Below are 17,212 nucleotides of genomic sequence, written 5' to 3' on the forward strand. Positions count from 1 at the left end.
CAAAAGAGATGGGCATCTCATCAGGATCCATACGCTCTGGCCCATGAACGCATCCAGGAGCTTGGTCATCTGTACAGTCCAGACCTGGCGACTTCTTCGTGGTCCCACAAATTAAGTGCAAGATGCATGGGATTCGTTTTGAGTCACCGGAAGCTGCAGTGGAGACCTTCATCCAGCATGTAGAAGACATACCTGCTTCGGACTGGTCCAGCTGCTTCACCAAGTGGCTTAAGCGCATGCAACTTTGCATAAACTCCTCTGGCGAATACTGACAATTGGTCGACAGTTATGTCGACATGAGAATGTTGGCCATTCATGATGTCTACATAGATGATAAGTTGACATGATGAACTGTGTTCTAGCGGTGTCTTACCCTGTCCTGGTGCCTCCAGCGTCTTCTTCCAGGACCCGGCGGTCATATGAGGATCAGTTCCGGGGGCGATGCCTCAGCAGCCCTAACTGTCCTCCTAGTGCCCAACACTACCCCCCCCCTCCCACAGCCTAACCTTCCCGTCTGCGCCTAGCTGTTGACATTACCGTTGACATTCCCAGACTGTCGACATTTCACATGGAGACAGTTCAGATGTCAACATTACGAACATGTCGATATGGTGCCAGTCAACAGTTTGAAACATGTCGACATTGTGGTGTACCCTTCAGCAAGGTCTGCCTGTAATATACCTCATTTCCCGGCCAAGCAACGTGCTAATGGCCCAATGACTTCATTCTCTATTTAGCTGGCATCTCCTAACCCGTTCTGACATGACCCGTCGTTGCCCTATTTACATTAGAATATATAAAATAACTTTAGCGAATACCTTTTTATAGCATCTTTATTTTCCCTGACTTTCTCCACTCTTTCCTGTTGATACTTGACCCTCACGTCAAATTTCTTTGCTGCCTCCATCACCATCTCCTGACTCAGCGCCGACGATGGCTTTAGCTTGTCCAGATCGAAGTCGGTGTACATGAGAGCCTTATAAACATCACCTGGGGAGCAACACCAGGAAAGTAAGTAACACTTACCATCAATTCTCCTGTAATTGTCACCTACATATCGCAGCTAACAAAACTGCTCGTATCTCAAGCCAATGTTTGCCATAAAAAGATTCTTAGATTTCTTGGCAGGTTTATACATTGTGAAAAGAATTTGTCACCTACAACTTTCTATGTATGCTACATTTTCTCAGTTTGAACAGGGGTTGCAGAGGGGGAGGGCTTCTGTCTTAAAGTTATAGTATGTATTAAGTTAAGTTTTAAGTATGTAATAAGATAGCATGTATTAAGTGTTACGTTTTCAGCCCCCTCCAGCAACCCATGGGGAGCGGTGTCCACCAGATTGGATGAATGAGAAATATATTTAATGTATAGCGGGTTCACACTGATTGATGTGGACAATATGTCGTCCGATCCGCCGGATCGGACAACATATGGTCTAGTGTGTACACGGCTTTAGACAGTCAATAGGTCAACAGCCAATAGGGGGACTGGGTTAAAAGGTCGACACACAAAAAAGAACAGTCAACTTTTTTGGTATTTTAGCTTAACCTTAAACCGAACACTAAATATCATGAAGAACCATGTGTCAACCTTTTTCTGTGTGTTGGCCATTCGAATGTCGACCTTTTAACCGTCAACCTTTTAAATCGGTCAACCTAAGTTATTGTCAACCAATTACCGATCTTTTACACGGCCGTAGGGAGGGTGGTGCGGCCGGTGCCTCCGCACAGGGTGGAATCCTTCCAGGGTCACCGGCCACACAGCTTCCGGCTCTGGAGGTCTGCAGGAGTAGACCTCCTGCAGTGGTGCGCGGCGTACCAAGAAAGCCAGCGGTAGGTTCCGCCCGCCCGCCCGCCCTCCACCTCCTGCATGGAATGGTAAGCGCTCTGGGGGAGGAGGGGGGCGGGGAGGGAGCGAGAGGGGCGGCAGTACTGCACAGGACGCACTGCCGTCAAGACTGTTTCCTTTTTTACTGTAGACATATAAATGGCAGAATTGGTATGAAATACGTCGGCCGCATGGCCGGCGGTTCGAATCCTGTCAGCGGCAGCCCGACAGGAGCAGAGTGCGACACAGCGGAAGCCCGACAGCGCTGGAAATCCCCATCGTGGATAGGTAAGTATCCACTAACCTAACCCCCCTAACCCTCTTTAAGGGTGCCTAACCCTAACTTCCCCCCCAAATGCCTAACCCTAACCACCCCCTTCCCGCTGCCTAAACCTAAGTCCCCCGGGGGGGTGCCTAGCCCTAAGTCCCCCCCGGGGGTGCCTAACCCTCCCTCCCCCTAGCCTAACCCTCCCGGGGGGATGCCTAACCCTAAGTCCCCCCCGGGAGCCCTAAACCTAACCCTCCCATCCCCCCCCCGCGGCTGTCACTACGATCGTGATGCCGGGCGCCGGTCTACCGACGTCGGGGAAATGCGGGCGTCTACATCTAGACACCCGGCATTTCACCCTTGCCGGGATAAGACAGTCGGGAAGCCGGCTGCCGGTATTTAGGCAGTCGGCTTCCCGATTGCCTCCCATAAATGGCATCCCGATAGTAAAGCACTGCGCGGCAAAGGATGGCCGCAGTTATTTACTGAACATCCTAAACCTGACTCCAAAATCAAAACAGATGGAAAAAAAAACTCACCAGTATCTTTACCCACAGCTTTCGCCAACTCATGAACTTTGATATTGTGCCACACCTCCACCACCTTCTTACGCTCCTTCACTTTGGTTGGCAGCAACCTTTGTTTCTTATGTATTTTTTCCTGTGAAATAGTTAAACAAGTGCAGCAGAGACACAAACACACAAATTAAAAAAAAAAAGATTCTCAAATGGAAAAAAAAAAAAGTGGAAATATTGTCCCCAAATAAACTACACCAGAGTTTTCCCCCAAGGAGGGTAGTCTATGGCCTGTGGTTAGATGTACTAAGGGAAAGTTTGTCAAAGCCACTGATCATTTGCAGCCTTGACCTATAGTTTTAAAACAGCAATAGCGTTAAAAGGCTAAACCAGGCTTGTTTAGCATTTATTCCTATTGCTGTTTTAAAACGATCATTCAAAGCTGTCGGTGATCAGTGGCTTTGACAAACTGCTCCTTGAAAAATCTACCTCCTGGTGTTCAATGAGGTGACATATTCGGATTTACAGGGACCTTTATCAAGTCCTATCTATGACAACTGCTTCAGGTCCCATCTCTATTGCAGACAAATTATCCACAGTCTACTTCATTGGTCATTCAGAGGCGGTCCTTAGTTGCAAGCGGTCGCACTGAATCAGGGCGGCTGCTTGCATCCTGAACGACCGCCTCCTTGTCGATCGCTAAGCTGTGGGTTAACACCCACAGCTCTAGCGACCGACTTGGGTGATGGCTGTGATGGTCAAGACCATCGCGACCATCGGGGCTTACGACCACACCCTAAGGTTGGGTCTGGGGACTCTTAAGCCCCAGGGAGCTTCCTGCTCTGATCGAGCAGGAAGCTCCCCGCTGACATCAGCAATGATGTCAGTGGGGCCGCCCCCAAACGGCAAGCGTTCCGACGGGAACGCCTCAGTTTGGGCAGGCACGCCCCATGCCCACCTCCCATCGACAGCTCGCCCCGTCTGCTGCGAGACCCCTAGCGACGGAGCGTCCGTCGCTAGCCGGGTCTTGCGCATGCGCACGACGGAGCCGGCTCAGTCATACGCATGCCCAGTGGGGCAACATCGAGTCGGTTGCGAGCGCTCAGCGCTTGCGACCAACTCTGAATGACCCCCAGTGTCTTAACTAGATGTCATTGGGCAAAAAACCATGAGTAGAAAGATAAGACATTCCCTCATAGTACAGAGAACCAGATTGTACTGTACATTGCACAAATGCATGAAATAAAACAAAGACCACACTGTAATAATCTCATTTCTATTTTGGATTCAATGAAAAAAAAAAAAGTAATCTGTGCTAAAATATTAGAATTTGATTACTTAACAAGGGGCATATTATATTTATTATTTCATTTGCCTAATGAATTTTTGATTTAATAGTACAGTACAATTTACTGTACTGCATGACGGCTAGGAGTTGACCAGTGCAAGTAAATGTTATGAAGGTAACCTAACCTCCACTTCCCCACAGCCTAACCCTAAGTCTCCCCAGAGGGTCCCTAACCCCCCCCCTTCCCCTAGCCTAACCCTAACCTCCTGGGGGGGGGGGGTGCCTAACCCTAAGTCCCCCCCGGGAGCCCCTAACTCAACCCTCCCCCGCCCCCCCAGGGCTGTCGGCACCCGTCTTACCTTCGATTGGTAAGCCAGGTGTCGTGCTCCCAGCGTAGATCTAATGACAGGCGTCAAGATTTCGACGCCTGTCATTAGTACCTTGCCGGGATTAAGCAGTCGGGAAGCCAGCGGTCGGCATTGCGACCGCCGGCTTTCCGACTGCTTCCCCCACCTGGCACCACGGCTCCCCAACTGGAAGATTTCAGTCCATCCATAGGTATTTCATAGTACTTTACAGAAAAGCTATGGATGAACTGTAGATCTTTAGTCTTTCCTACAACGTTGTTGAAGTTCCACTATAGAGGACATTGGGGGCGATTCAATTCAGTGGAAGTTGAATAGCGCCTGGCAGTTGGTCCTGGGGCTAATCAATTCAGTGTAGTCCGACACTTACACGCTAAGTCGGGGAATGCCATTTTTGCAACTGAGTGCTTATTCGCGAGAATCGGTATTCTCTGACTATAGTGGCAGCCGCGAGTCTGTTAGCACCGCGCTAAGCCGGAAAACAGCCTTATGGCCGGCACTTTAGCATCCTCAGGAGGGTGCGAAAAGAAATCATTTAGTCGCTCTAACAGTGCAGTCAATTGAATAGCTCCTGGCTCTATTCAACTCCCACTGAATTGAATCGCCCCCATTAAGACAATCATGAGTCAGTCTTCTTGCGTGCTGGGGGTAGATTTACTAATGCTTCTACAACAGACAAGCAGATGTGTTGCCTAGCAACTAATCAGATTCTATCATTTACTGGAATGCAATAGAGAAATGATAGCTACAATCTGATTGGTTGCTATGTTCAACACCTTTTAATTTTTAGAAGCTTTAGTAAATCTACACTCTGGAATAATTTCTATCTGCACGATCACAGACAGACAGATGTAATACCTGCTTAGAAGACAAGGAGCGGTACTGCAGTAGGGCCATATTTAGGAATGGGCTTGCTTGAGGGCATTGCTGGATAGAGCGCGCAGACTGAGAATCTAGCGGTCTCCATTTCCATCTCCATGCATTTCGGAGGCACAGTGTATGTAGAGGCTGATGCGCCTTGTGGAACTTCACCGCACGTTCTATCCGCAGTAATATATTCCTGTTCATTTTCCTGCGAGGGACAGAAGCAGTAATTCAATGCTGGAAGAGTTAAACAGTAATACTTGTTTTATTTCACATGTGGGCAATTATGCGTTTCTGACACCAGCCTGGCCATACACAGCATAGCCTACTTTCAAAATGGCGGCTTTCAATTATTTTCAATTACTATAAATTTGTATTGTGTCACAAGAAACGTTACACACAAACACGGACACGTGGCAAGTGTACAGCCAGTAATATACTGTATCAGCTGTGTTTACAAATGCTGAACATTCTACACATTGGGATATCTCTGAAAGGACAATAACTGGCAATTTTACATAATTAATTGTCCTCCAAGGTGTTTCCTAATCCACACTTCAGCCACACCATCAATTTATATATGGTGAATCATTATTAATCTCAATTTTAAGATCAGAGTAAAGGTGCCCACACACATAGCAATATTTTACCTGATCTGGCCGAATCCAACGCATTGGAACGACAGATCGTGTAAAATATGCCAAAATCGTGAGGAAATCATTAGTCCCCACTCACGATCACGATGCGATGCGCGTCCCTGTAGGTCGCACATCGCATCTTCAGAGAGCAGATCTGACAATCTAGGAGGCGATGCACTGTTACAGTCTGGATGCAGGAGAGATCGTATGAAGATTGGACACCAAATCGTGTGCAGATCGTGTGGAGATCGTGTGCTGAGCTGCCGGGGAGAGTTTCAAGGGAAATTGTACACAAATCGTACACATTGGCTCATCGTGTGCAGATCGCTATGTGTGTGGGCACCTTCAATATGTGCCTGGGACTCCTGTTTATTTATTTGTTGACTGTTTAAAAGCAGGGAAATATAAATGTGTTTTGTTTTTTTACAATGCTGATCAATTACATGGATGCCGCCTAACTTGAAACGACAACTTCTGCTCCCCTTGACATTCTGATTAGTTTATCCCCATCATGAACGGCCTGGGTTATACAAGGTGTGGGCAACATGTGTGGCATACAGGTTAGCAGTACGTCTTCAAAGCACTGAGATCTTGAGGTCTATTCCCACCATCTGTTTGGAGTTTGTATGTTCTTCCCGTGTTTGCTCTGGGTGCCCCGGTTTCCTCCCACAAGCCAAAAAACATACTGCCGAACCCATCTAGGTATTGGATTTTGACATGAAGTGAACTCTAGTGGGGGTACACATGGTAGGGAATATAGATTGCAAGCTCCACTGGTGCAGGGACTTATGCAAATGACTGAAATATTATCTAAATCAGAGGTTCTCAAACTCGGTCCTCAGGACCCCAGTTCACAGTTCACGTTTTCCAGGTCACCCAGCAGGTACACAGGTGTATTCATTACTCAATGACACATTTTAAAAGATCCACAGGTGGAGCTAGTTCCCTTGTGAATCTGTGAGGAGACCTGGAAAACATGCACGGTTTGGGGCCCTGAGGACCGAGTTTGAGAACATGTGATCTAAATAACTGGGAGGGGAAGAGAGAGAGAGAAGGGGAGGACACGAAGCAGCATCCTGTGCAGCTCATCTCAATGGGAGCATCTGAATGATAAACAAGTATCCAGTTTACAAAACATATGTGACATTATGGGTTGGTAATGTATATTTTTTTTAATGGGCCATAACTATACAGGAAGGATTATGCATCCTATATCTTGGTCGAGCTGTGGTGGAACTACAAGTACCAGCGTGCTTCAGAGCCAGGCAAAATAGATATCTATAAACATATGACTATACAGCTGTGGATAGCTTGAGCCTTGCTATATATACAGCAGGATATTGTTACTGTTAGCTCCTGCAGCCCACAGTACCTTAATCTATGTACAACCCGGCACCAGTCACATTACCTGTCTGCAGCTTTATAGAGAACATGCTGACCTCTTACGTGATTTACGTCATTCCCGTCTTCCTTTACTTCACGCCAGGACGAGGAAACTATTCTGTGAGCACTGGCAGCAAAACGCTAGAGGCAAAACTGTATTTTATACCCGCTTGTCTTACAACAGCACACCGCTCTACCGTACACCCCGTGACCCCGCACCCCACGGTGGCTGAAGCTGAGACGGAAAAGGTGCAGTAGTGCGGCGACGTAAGGTACTGGCAGGTCCATATTTCTTCCTGATTTTAGCCTATGAGAAGCTTAGCCTATTGGGCCTCAGAAACATGGCGTCCATATTAAAGACAAGAAATTAATTCACTGGTGTACCTCGTGTTTCGGGTGAAATGAAGAGAGGTCGTCCACTTTTGAGTCGGGCAGACGTAATAAAACGCAACATTGAGCTACATTTTTTTGTATGAGTGAATCTTATATGCTGGCTACTACTTGAACACATTGACTTGAGGGAGAACCACCTCATGATATAATTAGTCGTAGATAACAAGTGTTAGATTGGGGCATAATGTGTGGCTCATCAAACAAATCCCCCCTGTAGGCTATAAGGGGGTGTGGCTAAATCACAAAACCCGGGTTAGAGGATCGATCATCAATGCTTAGCGACCATTGTTGGGTTTGACATCAATGGTAGATAGCCGATGTTTCCGTGCCATCTATAGCAGGGAGCCGATGGTCAGTAGTTGATTATTCAATTTCCCTCCCCTTGCACATTGCTTAGGACAGGGGTCTTCAACCTTTTACACAGTGTGGGCCACATTAAAAAATTCAACGAAGCCCGAGGGACACTAAGCTGTACGTAGCACAATCTTGATTCATCCAATTCACATTACACTACATTGTCATGTCCCTTATTCATGTATGACATACAGCAGTTCCCCTTTTACACAATACCCACCTTTGTGCCCCTTATACACAATGCCCACAGTAGCAGTGCCCCAATACACATAATGCCCACACCAGTAGTGCCCCTAATGCAATGCCTATTGTAGTGGTGCCCCTTATGCAGTTCCCCCAGTAGTGGTAGTGCATTGCCCCTTATGCAGTGCCCACCGTGGTAATGCCTTTTATGTAGAGCCCCCAGTAGTGGTAGTACCCCTTATTCAGTGCCCCCAGTAGTGCTGCCCCTTATGTAGAGCCCACAGTGGTAATGCCCCTTATGCAGTGTCCCCAGTAGTGGTAATGCCTCTTATGTAGTGCTCCAAGGAGTGGTGCCCCTTATGCAGTGCCCCCAGTACTAGTGCCCCTAATAGTAATGCCCTCAATAGTAATACCCCTAGTAATAGTGTCCCTAATAGCAATGCCCTCTAGTAGTAGTGCCCCTAATAGAAATGCCCCCCCGAATAGTAATGCCCCCTAGTAGTAGTGCCCCCAATAGTATACCCCTAGTAATAGTGCCCCTAATAGCAATACCCCTAGTAAGAGCCCCTAATAGTAATGCCCCCTAGTAGTAGTGAAGCCGCTTACAAAAAAAAAGCCAAACTACTTACTTACCTTAAACCCCGCTCCCGCATCTGCTGTGACCGGTCCGCCCAGCTGCTCTTCTGTCTGAACTATGGGAGACGTCATGACGTCTCTCCCATAGTGCACTGCACACACTGCGGGAGCCAGAAGCCGGAGCTCAGGAGTGAGCTCCAGCCTCCGGCTGGCGGTGCAGGTAAGGAGCCGGGCGCCTGCTGGTAACAAAATCTCAGCGGGTGCCCGGCAAATGCCTGTTGGATGGCCGCGGGGAACAGCTCCCTCCGGTTGGCGGGCCACGGGTTGAAGACCCCCTGGCTTAGCACTATCCTCCTTGCAGTGGCGGAACTAGAGAGTGGTGGGCCCAGGTGCAAGAATATGCTTTGGGACCCTCCCCCCATGTGTTTATCCTGATCTAGGGGATGTAACGCCGAAATGTTGAAAATAAAACACATTTGTTCACGGAAGTAGAAGTCTCTGGAGTGCCGCCTATATATACATATAATTACATTATGTCCACATAAAATTACTCCTGTTAGTCTATGTGGTATGTGACTGGCTCAGGGGGAAGTCGGTTAACCCTTTCAGGGGGCCCCTTGTTCGTGCAGGTCTTGACCGGCACGTTTCCCCTGCTGGACCTGTGGTCACCTACAGTCTTCTGACCCGAGGGGCTCCTGATGTTAGCGGCGGCCTGCACTGTGTCAGATGGTATATGCTTACGTACGTAGGAGCGCTGGACGGGTGTCAGGGTCTGCCTGCGCAATGGTCTTCCCTGATGATCCTTTCCTCGTCCTGCCATGGACGGGCTGTCGGGGGATCTTGAATGCTGCGACCCCACGGGCCCTACACCAGCCATTTGCTGGAACCGCTTTCAACTGCTGGTTGCAATTAGGCGCATGATAGGTAAAAACCATCCCCTGGTCCAGATGCCGGAGGACTGAAGTGCAGCTGGAGTTCAAGATTTCATATATAACAAATATGTCAAATCAAACCTAATGGTAACTGTCAGTAAAATACCTTAACTACTGTTTTGGTTGAATGATAAATAGCTGTTCGTGGTTTAAACATTTGCAGCGAACGAAAAATGTCTTATTGTTTAATAGATGAGTCTGTTGCTCTCTTATTATATAAATGTAATAGATATTCCATTCTTGGTTGATATACGCACTCCTTGGTGTGCATTGTGATGAGGCCTGGTGTGCGTTCAACCACCCATGCTGCCAAGGGCCACTGGTACGCATCACCTCTTCCTGTCTCCTGTATGGCCTCTACCCACCTTCTGCCCTCACTGTGACAGCATTCACAGCTGTCCCTCCAGCCACCCTCTCCCACAAAAGCGTAATATTTCCGGGACACAGACCCCAATTCTGGTACAATTCCGGAAAAACCGGGACGTATAACATCCCTAACTCTGACACTCATGCCCTTTTGCCTCCATACTGGCCTGGAGAAGTGGCAAGTTCAGCTTTAGTGGTAAATTGTAGTGATAAGCAGCAATAAAATAATATTTGCTATTGGTTAATACCTTATGCCAGAAGTAGGAACATACAGTGTTTTGGCTACTGAACGGGGCACCTGACCTAGGCCCCAATTCAAAGATATACACAAACTTGATGGCTTGTGTACATCTCCAATATATTACTGGGTCTGCGCAGGACCCGTTCTGTGCATGTACTTGCAGACCCCCCTTAGTTGCAGCATGACATGCTGAAGCATTTGGGAGGCGGTGTTAGGAACCGTTCTCCAAAACGGGGATGTGTTGTCCATGCTTTAGAGGCGTGCTGAGCCCAGGGTCTGTGTCGGCGGACGCAGATTTCCTGGACCTGGCTGTCCAGTTCCGTCGGAAGCCTGGCCAAAGCTGCAACCATAGCGACCGGAGATCTGAGGCATCGTCTACGGACGCTGCACTCGGGAGTCGGAACGCAGGCGCATGCAGGTGGTGTCAATTTCCTACAGACACCTCCTGCTATATTTGCATTTAGACATAATTGCACAGCAGCTTCCTTGCAGCTGTGCGATACCGTCCATCTCTAAATCTGCCCCTACTGCTGTGGTTGCAATTTCAGATCCCTGAACAGTGTCTCATAGTGAAATGCTTCATGCATGCATTGCACTATTTAGTAATGTTTTAGCTTTTTTTTAAAATAGCATGGCAAATCTAGCTTCGTCCAGTAATGCAAAGTATAATAAAGTTTCGTTACAGAAAAAAAAAAAAAATAACTTTCCTTCATGGCCACGCCCATGTGTGGGCAGCTGAACCTGACAGTGACAGCAGAGCTGGTCAGGCACTGGCAGCATGTCTGTGTCCCGGTCTCTGAGGGAAGAGCTGCAGCAATACCTCCAGGAGCTAGACATCCAGCCTGTGTGTGTGGAGCACCCTGAGGTGGGTCCAGACTGCACTGTGTGACCCCTACGCAATGCTCACATGGCTGGGATGGGAACCACGCAGTAGACGACTAGAAGCATGGGGGCTACTGGGCAGTGAACATAGTGTGATGCTTGTAGAGCCACGTTTTATTATGGCATATGGCCACATGAGGGCGCTGTCACACTATACTAATGAATGGTTAGGTGTATTTTTGGTATGGAAGTGGATAGATCCCCTTCTGTTTTTGTACCCTGACGTCATCTTTCGTATAAGGCACCCTGGATGTTACATGTAGGGCTCCCATTTTTATGGAAATTAAATGAAAATCATAGAACCAACTCCCACTTGATTTGTTACTTTGCATTAATCAGGTATTTAAATGAAGGGGAAATAAGTTTTGTGAAATAATGATTTGAGTGCCTCGCTTAGAAAAATCGGGACACCTGGGCATTGTAATGCTGTAATGTCTAACATGTTCTAGGACGGTGTGCTTTATAGTGCATCAGATGCCCCTTGGATTCACGTTGTCCTGATCTAACTACATCTTTCATATTGTTATCCAGTGTTTATAATGCATCAGTCATTTATACAGTGCTTTGTGTAAGTGGCGCGCGCACACATGACAAACTGAAAATGAAACTGACAAGGCCAGATGAAGAGGGCAGGCCAGGCTGTTTCTGGGAGCACTCAGTATACAATCCCAAGCTAAAAGGGAAACAAGTGAGAGACAAATTTGTTTGCTTGCCACAGGGAGAATCGTAGGGAAAACGTATCATTCATCTGATCTTATGCTGGTCGTTTAGGTGTATGGGCCCTATAACTGATGACATCAGGGTACAAATACTGAAGGGGATCTATCCACTACCGAGAGACAATGAGCCAGGTTTCTTTACCAATCCCATTCGTTGGTTGGAAGTCCCACTCTGAAACAAAGTGTATTCTACAGTGCTGTACTAAGGGGCTTTAGTGCCAGCTACCTAATTAGGGGTTCTAATCCTAATGCTGGGTACACACTTGTTTATATATCGTTAGATCGCTGAACAATATATTGCGATTACATCGGCTGGTCGTTCGGAGATATATAAAATTGTCCCTGCAGCACAGCCGATGCCGATATATCTTTTGCATTACATTGTGTATAGAGGCAACACTGCCGAGCGCCCATACACTGGCTGCAGGGACCGCCGACACGGACATCTTAATGCCCGTCCAGTTGTGATGTCTGACCAGACACATCGAGCAGCCGATTGGTAAGTTCGTATAGCTTACCAATCAGCCGCTTGGTCTGCTGACCGATCAGTCATCCTAGCGTGTACCCAGCATACCATAGGATATAACATTCACGTTAATCGCGATTAGCCATCCTGGGCGCTTCTTGTGGCCAATTGAGTCCACTACATCCCAACTGCCTGGCCGAATGACATAATTTATTGTTACCATTAGAGATCTCAGTGCTGTGAGTTCTTACTCTGAGATTCTGGACAGAATTTACCCCCATTTTAATAGAAGAACCAGGTGACATTCTTCTTACATTTAAAAAAAAATCAGATTACAAGAACAAAACAATAAGGGGCTTTAGTGCCAGCTACCTAATTAGGGGTTCTAATACAGAATACAGAAAGCTTCCTACAGATAAGGGAGAAACCCCTGCGGTGTGGACTGTGCAACACATAGGTCTGCCCTTTACTTTACTCTACTATCAGAATGTATCATGTTTCTGGGGCTCATTTACAAATAGATCTATAATCAAAAGTCCTCCATGAGAGCCCTAGTCATGTAACGGTAACAAAGGTTGTTATTACGGATATGTGGTTCAAGCACGATAACCAGGGTCATTTTAAAAATAGAACATTTATCTGGTCGGATTAGGAATCGGCCGTAAGATGTATGGGGCCCTTTAAAGCAGCACATGATATTTCAGGAGACGTGTGAGGTGGGAGACTGTCCTGTCCACTGGTGTGATGGATAGGGAGGTCAGAGGTACAAGGGTAGAGGTGAATAGATGTAAGCGGTAAGTCACAGGCTGACACTTTGATATTGGAAGGACCAGGATTCCCCAACAGCACAAAGCAGCAAGGCCCTGCCAAAGTGAATGCGGTAAGATTGCTTGTTATTAAAGGCGCAGAGTCCTGTCTTGCAGGTTTTTACAGTAGAAGAAATGATGCCACACGTCCAGCACTTGAAGGGTGCGCACAGCAAAAATCTCTTCCTGAAGGACAAGAAGAAGAAAGGGCTTTGGCTGGTGACCGTTCTCCACGACCGGCAGGTAAACCTGAATGACCTGGCAAAGAAGTTGAACGTTGGCAGCGGGAACCTCAGGTTTGCCGAAGAGGCTGCCATGATTGAAAAATTGAAAGTTGGGCAGGGCTGTGCCACCCCGCTTGCCCTGTTCTGTGACGAGAAGGGAGACGTGAAGTACGTTCTGGATTCCAAATTTTTGGATGGCGGCCACGAGAAGATTTATTTCCATCCGATGACCAATGCTGCTACAATGGGTATTACCCCGGATGAGTTTATGACCTTTCTGAAAAAGACTGGACATGATCCCACAATAATACAGTTTGATTAGTAAATAATTACAGTTGTTGTTTTTTTTAGAGACCACGGCAATTCTCTTAAGACAGTGGTTCTCAACCCTTGAGTTTTCCCAACAGGTCATGTTTTAAAGGGTTCTGTCTGTGATAGCAGGTGGAATAATTACTGACCCGACAAAATGGATTACCTCACCTGTGCATGATTAACGAAATCCACAAAACCTGACCTGTTCATGGTACTGGAGGACGGGAGTTGAGAATCCCTTAAGAGATGGGCAATTTTTTTTTTTTTTCTTTTTTGCATCAACTCGATATGACAAAGCATTGCATGGGTACTGTTACTATAAGTCACATTTTATTTGTCCAAGCCAAAAGCTAGTGTTCAGAATCACCATAGAGCAGTGATCACCAACCTCTGCCCCAAAGGCACCCTAACGGACCAGGTTTTAAGGATATCCATGCTTAAGCACAGGTGATTTAATTAGTACCTCAGTCAGTTTGATTATACCACAGGTTCTCAAACTCGGTCCTCAGGACCCCAAACAGTGCATGTTTTGCAGGTCTCCTCACATAATTACTAGTAAATAGTTAGCTGCACCTGTAGATCTTTTAAAATGTGTCAGTGAGTAATGAATACACCTGTGCACCTGCTGGGTGACCCGCAAAAAGTGAACTATGTGGGGTCCTGAGGACCGAGTTTGAGAACCACTGGATTATACCTGGATATTTTCAAAACCTCCCCCTGCAACACATTTAACCTGCAGCAGCCCCATACACCCCCCCCCTCAGGCCATGCTGCTGTGTGCTGGGCTGCGAGAGGGTCTATGAAAGCTGCGGTCACTGAGCAGCAAGAGTCTCCTATTTCTCACTGCATGATGTGCGGCTGCGCTGCTATTCAGGGACCAGCAGTAATGGACAGATAGGTGTTACAGGGGGCGGGGGATTTTGGCAAACGCACTGATCCCTCTCCACTCTGGACCCGCCCCTGCCTTGTTACGGAAATATGAAGTTGCTGGACAGCATTTTCTAGCTTGATGTCGACAACCTTCTGTGTTGCTTACGTCATGCACAACCATCGTTTGCAGGTTATTGGTACAAACTTCGCCCATCGAGAGACAGATATGGCAAATGCTGCCATGTCTAGGTATATGCCCAGGGTGAATGGGAGATTTTAGGCATGCTGCTTGAAATGACATAAGAACGCCTTATCGGGAAAACCCCAAGGGGTATATTTACTAAAGTCAATTTTAACCGATTTAAAATCGATTAACATCGATGTTGTGTTTCTGAAGCTAACTCACACATTTACTAATACTTAAAAAAACTAAATAAAAAATTGTCTGTTACTAACACTGTGATTAAGCCCCAGAAACCCAACATCGATTTTAAATCGATTAAAATCGACCTTTAGTAAATATACCCCTAATCGTTCGGGATGACCGATCCCACACTTGAAGTCAAGCAGAAATACGTACAGCGATGGGCAGTGGAGCAGGTCACAGACTATAAAGATCTTGGTTGAAAAAGGCTAGAAATCCCTGATTTAGAAAAGGCTAACTGCACTTCTGTCTTACATAAGTCATCCTACGTCTACTGTGATCATTACATGCATTTCACTGTGTGAGTGCCAAGGTCCAGCATTGTGACAATATATAATAACGTTCCTATATCTTTATTCTGTCTAGTTAATATTCCTTTCAAAAATGGGCAGCTGGAGAGAAAGTTATTGGTCATTATGAGGTAGGAATGTATGCAGTTTGTCAACACTCAATGTCTACAAGCTATGGGGGTCATACAGACCTGGTCGTTAGCGCCGATGCGCTCGGACCGGGTCGATGGCCCCCCACAGAGCATGCGCCATCGTCCGCATGCGTGAGACCCGCTACGACAGACAGCGCCGGTCGTAGCGGGTCTCGATCCAAAGGGGGCGAGCTGTCGATGTTGATTGACAGCTCGCCCCGTTTGGAAGGCGGGCCGGGGGGGTGGCAGCCCAAACGGAGGCGTTCCCATGGGAACGTCTACCGTTTGGGGGAGGCCCCACTGACATCACTAGTGATGTCAGTGGAGAGCCTCCGGCTCAGACAGAGCCAGAAGCTCTCCGGGGCTTACGACAAGAGACCCTACCCTAGGGTCTTGTCGTAAGCCCCGATGGTCGCGATGGTCTCTGACCATCACCGGAGCGGTCGTTAGAGCTGTGGGTGCTAACCCACAGCCTAACGACCGCAACAGAGGCGGGCGGTCAGGATGCAAGCGGCCGCCCAGTTTCTGAGCGACCGCTTGCATCCTCCGACCGCCTCTGAATGAGGCCCTATATGTCTACACAACAATGCCGACACAGTTGTTATGCTAGTAAAAGCGCTGTCACCCGGTCGGAAGCATAACTTTAAACATGATGCTTTACGATTGTTTAAAATTATACTGCCAACATGGGTCAAATACTTTAACATTACAACCATGCTTGCACTGTCCCATCTACATAGTTTGTCGACATATTGAGTGTCGACCAACTGACCACCTCCTATGTGGTATATGAATTAAGAATGCACACAATTATAAATAAATGGTCATTTCAGATTTTGAGCAGTTCATTGTGGTGACTGATTAACTGTTGCGGCATTATAATTACATGTTGAGCTGTTTAACATTCCAGTTGGTTACAGTTAGTAGAGCTACTGCTGTCTATGGAGGGTGCTTTCCAGGACCCAGATTTGTAGGAAAGCCACATAGGCAGGTAGAGCGATGTTCAAAGGAGGTGGCTTCTTTGTGCTTCAAAAATAGTAATGCTGGGCATACACGGCCAGATAAAATGTCTGTCAGACCGACAGACATTTTATCCGGCAGCCTGCCAGCTGCAGATGTCGCTGGCATACACTGTGAGATTTCTCTCACAGTGTATCAGCCCGACATCCGCGCTCCGCCCCCAGGGGAGGAGACATTTCCCTGTTCCTTCCGTATGAAGGAACACAGGAAATGTCTGTCTGTCGGCCGCGGCTGGGCATACACTGCCCGATGCGGCCGACAGTTTACCGGTAAATATCGCATTGGACGGGCATGCTGGACAATCCGGCATGGCCGACTGAGCAATATTTAACCCTCGGTCGCACCCCCACACGCTACAATTATCGGGGCGATCCACCTATATCAGGCGGATCGCCCCGTTAATTATAGCGTGTATGGCCAGCATAAGTAACATAATAAACATTTAAATATTCCTAATATAATACAGTGTGTACATAAGCTTTTGACTAAATGTTGAATTGATTACAAAGGGTAGATTTACAAAATGCTGGCAGACAGGGTGGGGGTAAGGGTCCTGTAGGTCCTCAGTAGAGTGGTGCTAAGTGGCAGGACTGGAAAGATGGGAGTGGGAGGATATAACATTTTGCCTGCCCCATGGGTAATTGCATGCGTCACTGATTAGCTAAGTGATAAAACATAACACAACCTCTGTAGGGTACAAATTACACAGCACATTTCTGCACATTTTAATGCCAAGTTGCTATTTGCTCATTTTAACAGTGAGAGATATAAAACAAATGTGCAAAAGTTTTGGCACCCTTCCAGTTGATGCATGAATGTTTTTAGTTCAAGGTCTCATAAAATTATGGACTAGTTTAGCAATAAATTAAGAATGA

The 17,212-nt window shown here is 47.1% G+C and overlaps 2 protein-coding genes across 5 annotated transcripts in view; one reads left to right on the top strand and one right to left on the bottom strand.

The window, feature by feature from the left end:
* Nucleotides 1–7,408, bottom strand: part of MTIF2 (mitochondrial translational initiation factor 2) — a 36,643-nt gene extending 29,235 nt beyond the window's left edge. For 2 of the 4 annotated variants that reach the window (XR_015879241.1, XM_088478014.1), the window contains exons 1-4: nt 7,174–7,408; nt 5,122–5,335; nt 2,635–2,755; nt 819–990 (exon numbers count right to left, since the gene is read on the bottom strand). Coding sequence is in view for 3 of the 4 variants with exons in the window: in XM_088478014.1 (XP_088334140.1) it covers nt 819–990; nt 2,635–2,755; nt 5,122–5,331 (503 nt within the window). In the remaining variant the exon portion in view is untranslated. The other 2 variants (XM_088478015.1, XM_088478016.1) reach the window with 2 other exon arrangements.
* Nucleotides 7,409–10,918: 3,510 nt separating this feature from the next.
* On the top strand, nt 10,919–16,154 carry LOC148517888 (prolyl-tRNA synthetase associated domain-containing protein 1-like). The gene is made up of 2 exons (XM_088478017.1): nt 10,919–11,058; nt 13,184–16,154. The coding sequence occupies exons 1-2, from the start codon at nt 10,972–10,974 to the stop codon at nt 13,610–13,612; spliced, it is 516 nt and encodes a 171-aa protein (XP_088334143.1). The 5' UTR covers nt 10,919–10,971; the 3' UTR covers nt 13,613–16,154.
* The last annotated feature ends 1,058 nt before the right edge of the window (nt 16,155–17,212 follow it).

This window comes from Taudactylus pleione, unplaced genomic scaffold (assembly GCF_031769625.1).
Source record: "Taudactylus pleione unplaced genomic scaffold, aTauple2 ptg000206l, whole genome shotgun sequence".
Lineage (NCBI taxonomy): Eukaryota > Metazoa > Chordata > Amphibia > Anura > Myobatrachidae > Taudactylus > Taudactylus pleione.

What these genes read in the sequence shown, in the direction of transcription:
- LOC148517888 (XM_088478017.1), top strand. Translation starts at nt 10,972, where the DNA reads ATGTCTGTGTCCCGGTCTCTGAGGGAAGAGCTGCAGCAATACCTCCAG. An exon ending in TGTGTGTGGAGCACCCTGAG is followed by an intron (nt 11,059 to 13,183) that starts GTGGGTCCAGAC and finishes CCTGTCTTGCAG; the next exon opens with GTTTTTACAGTAGAAGAAAT.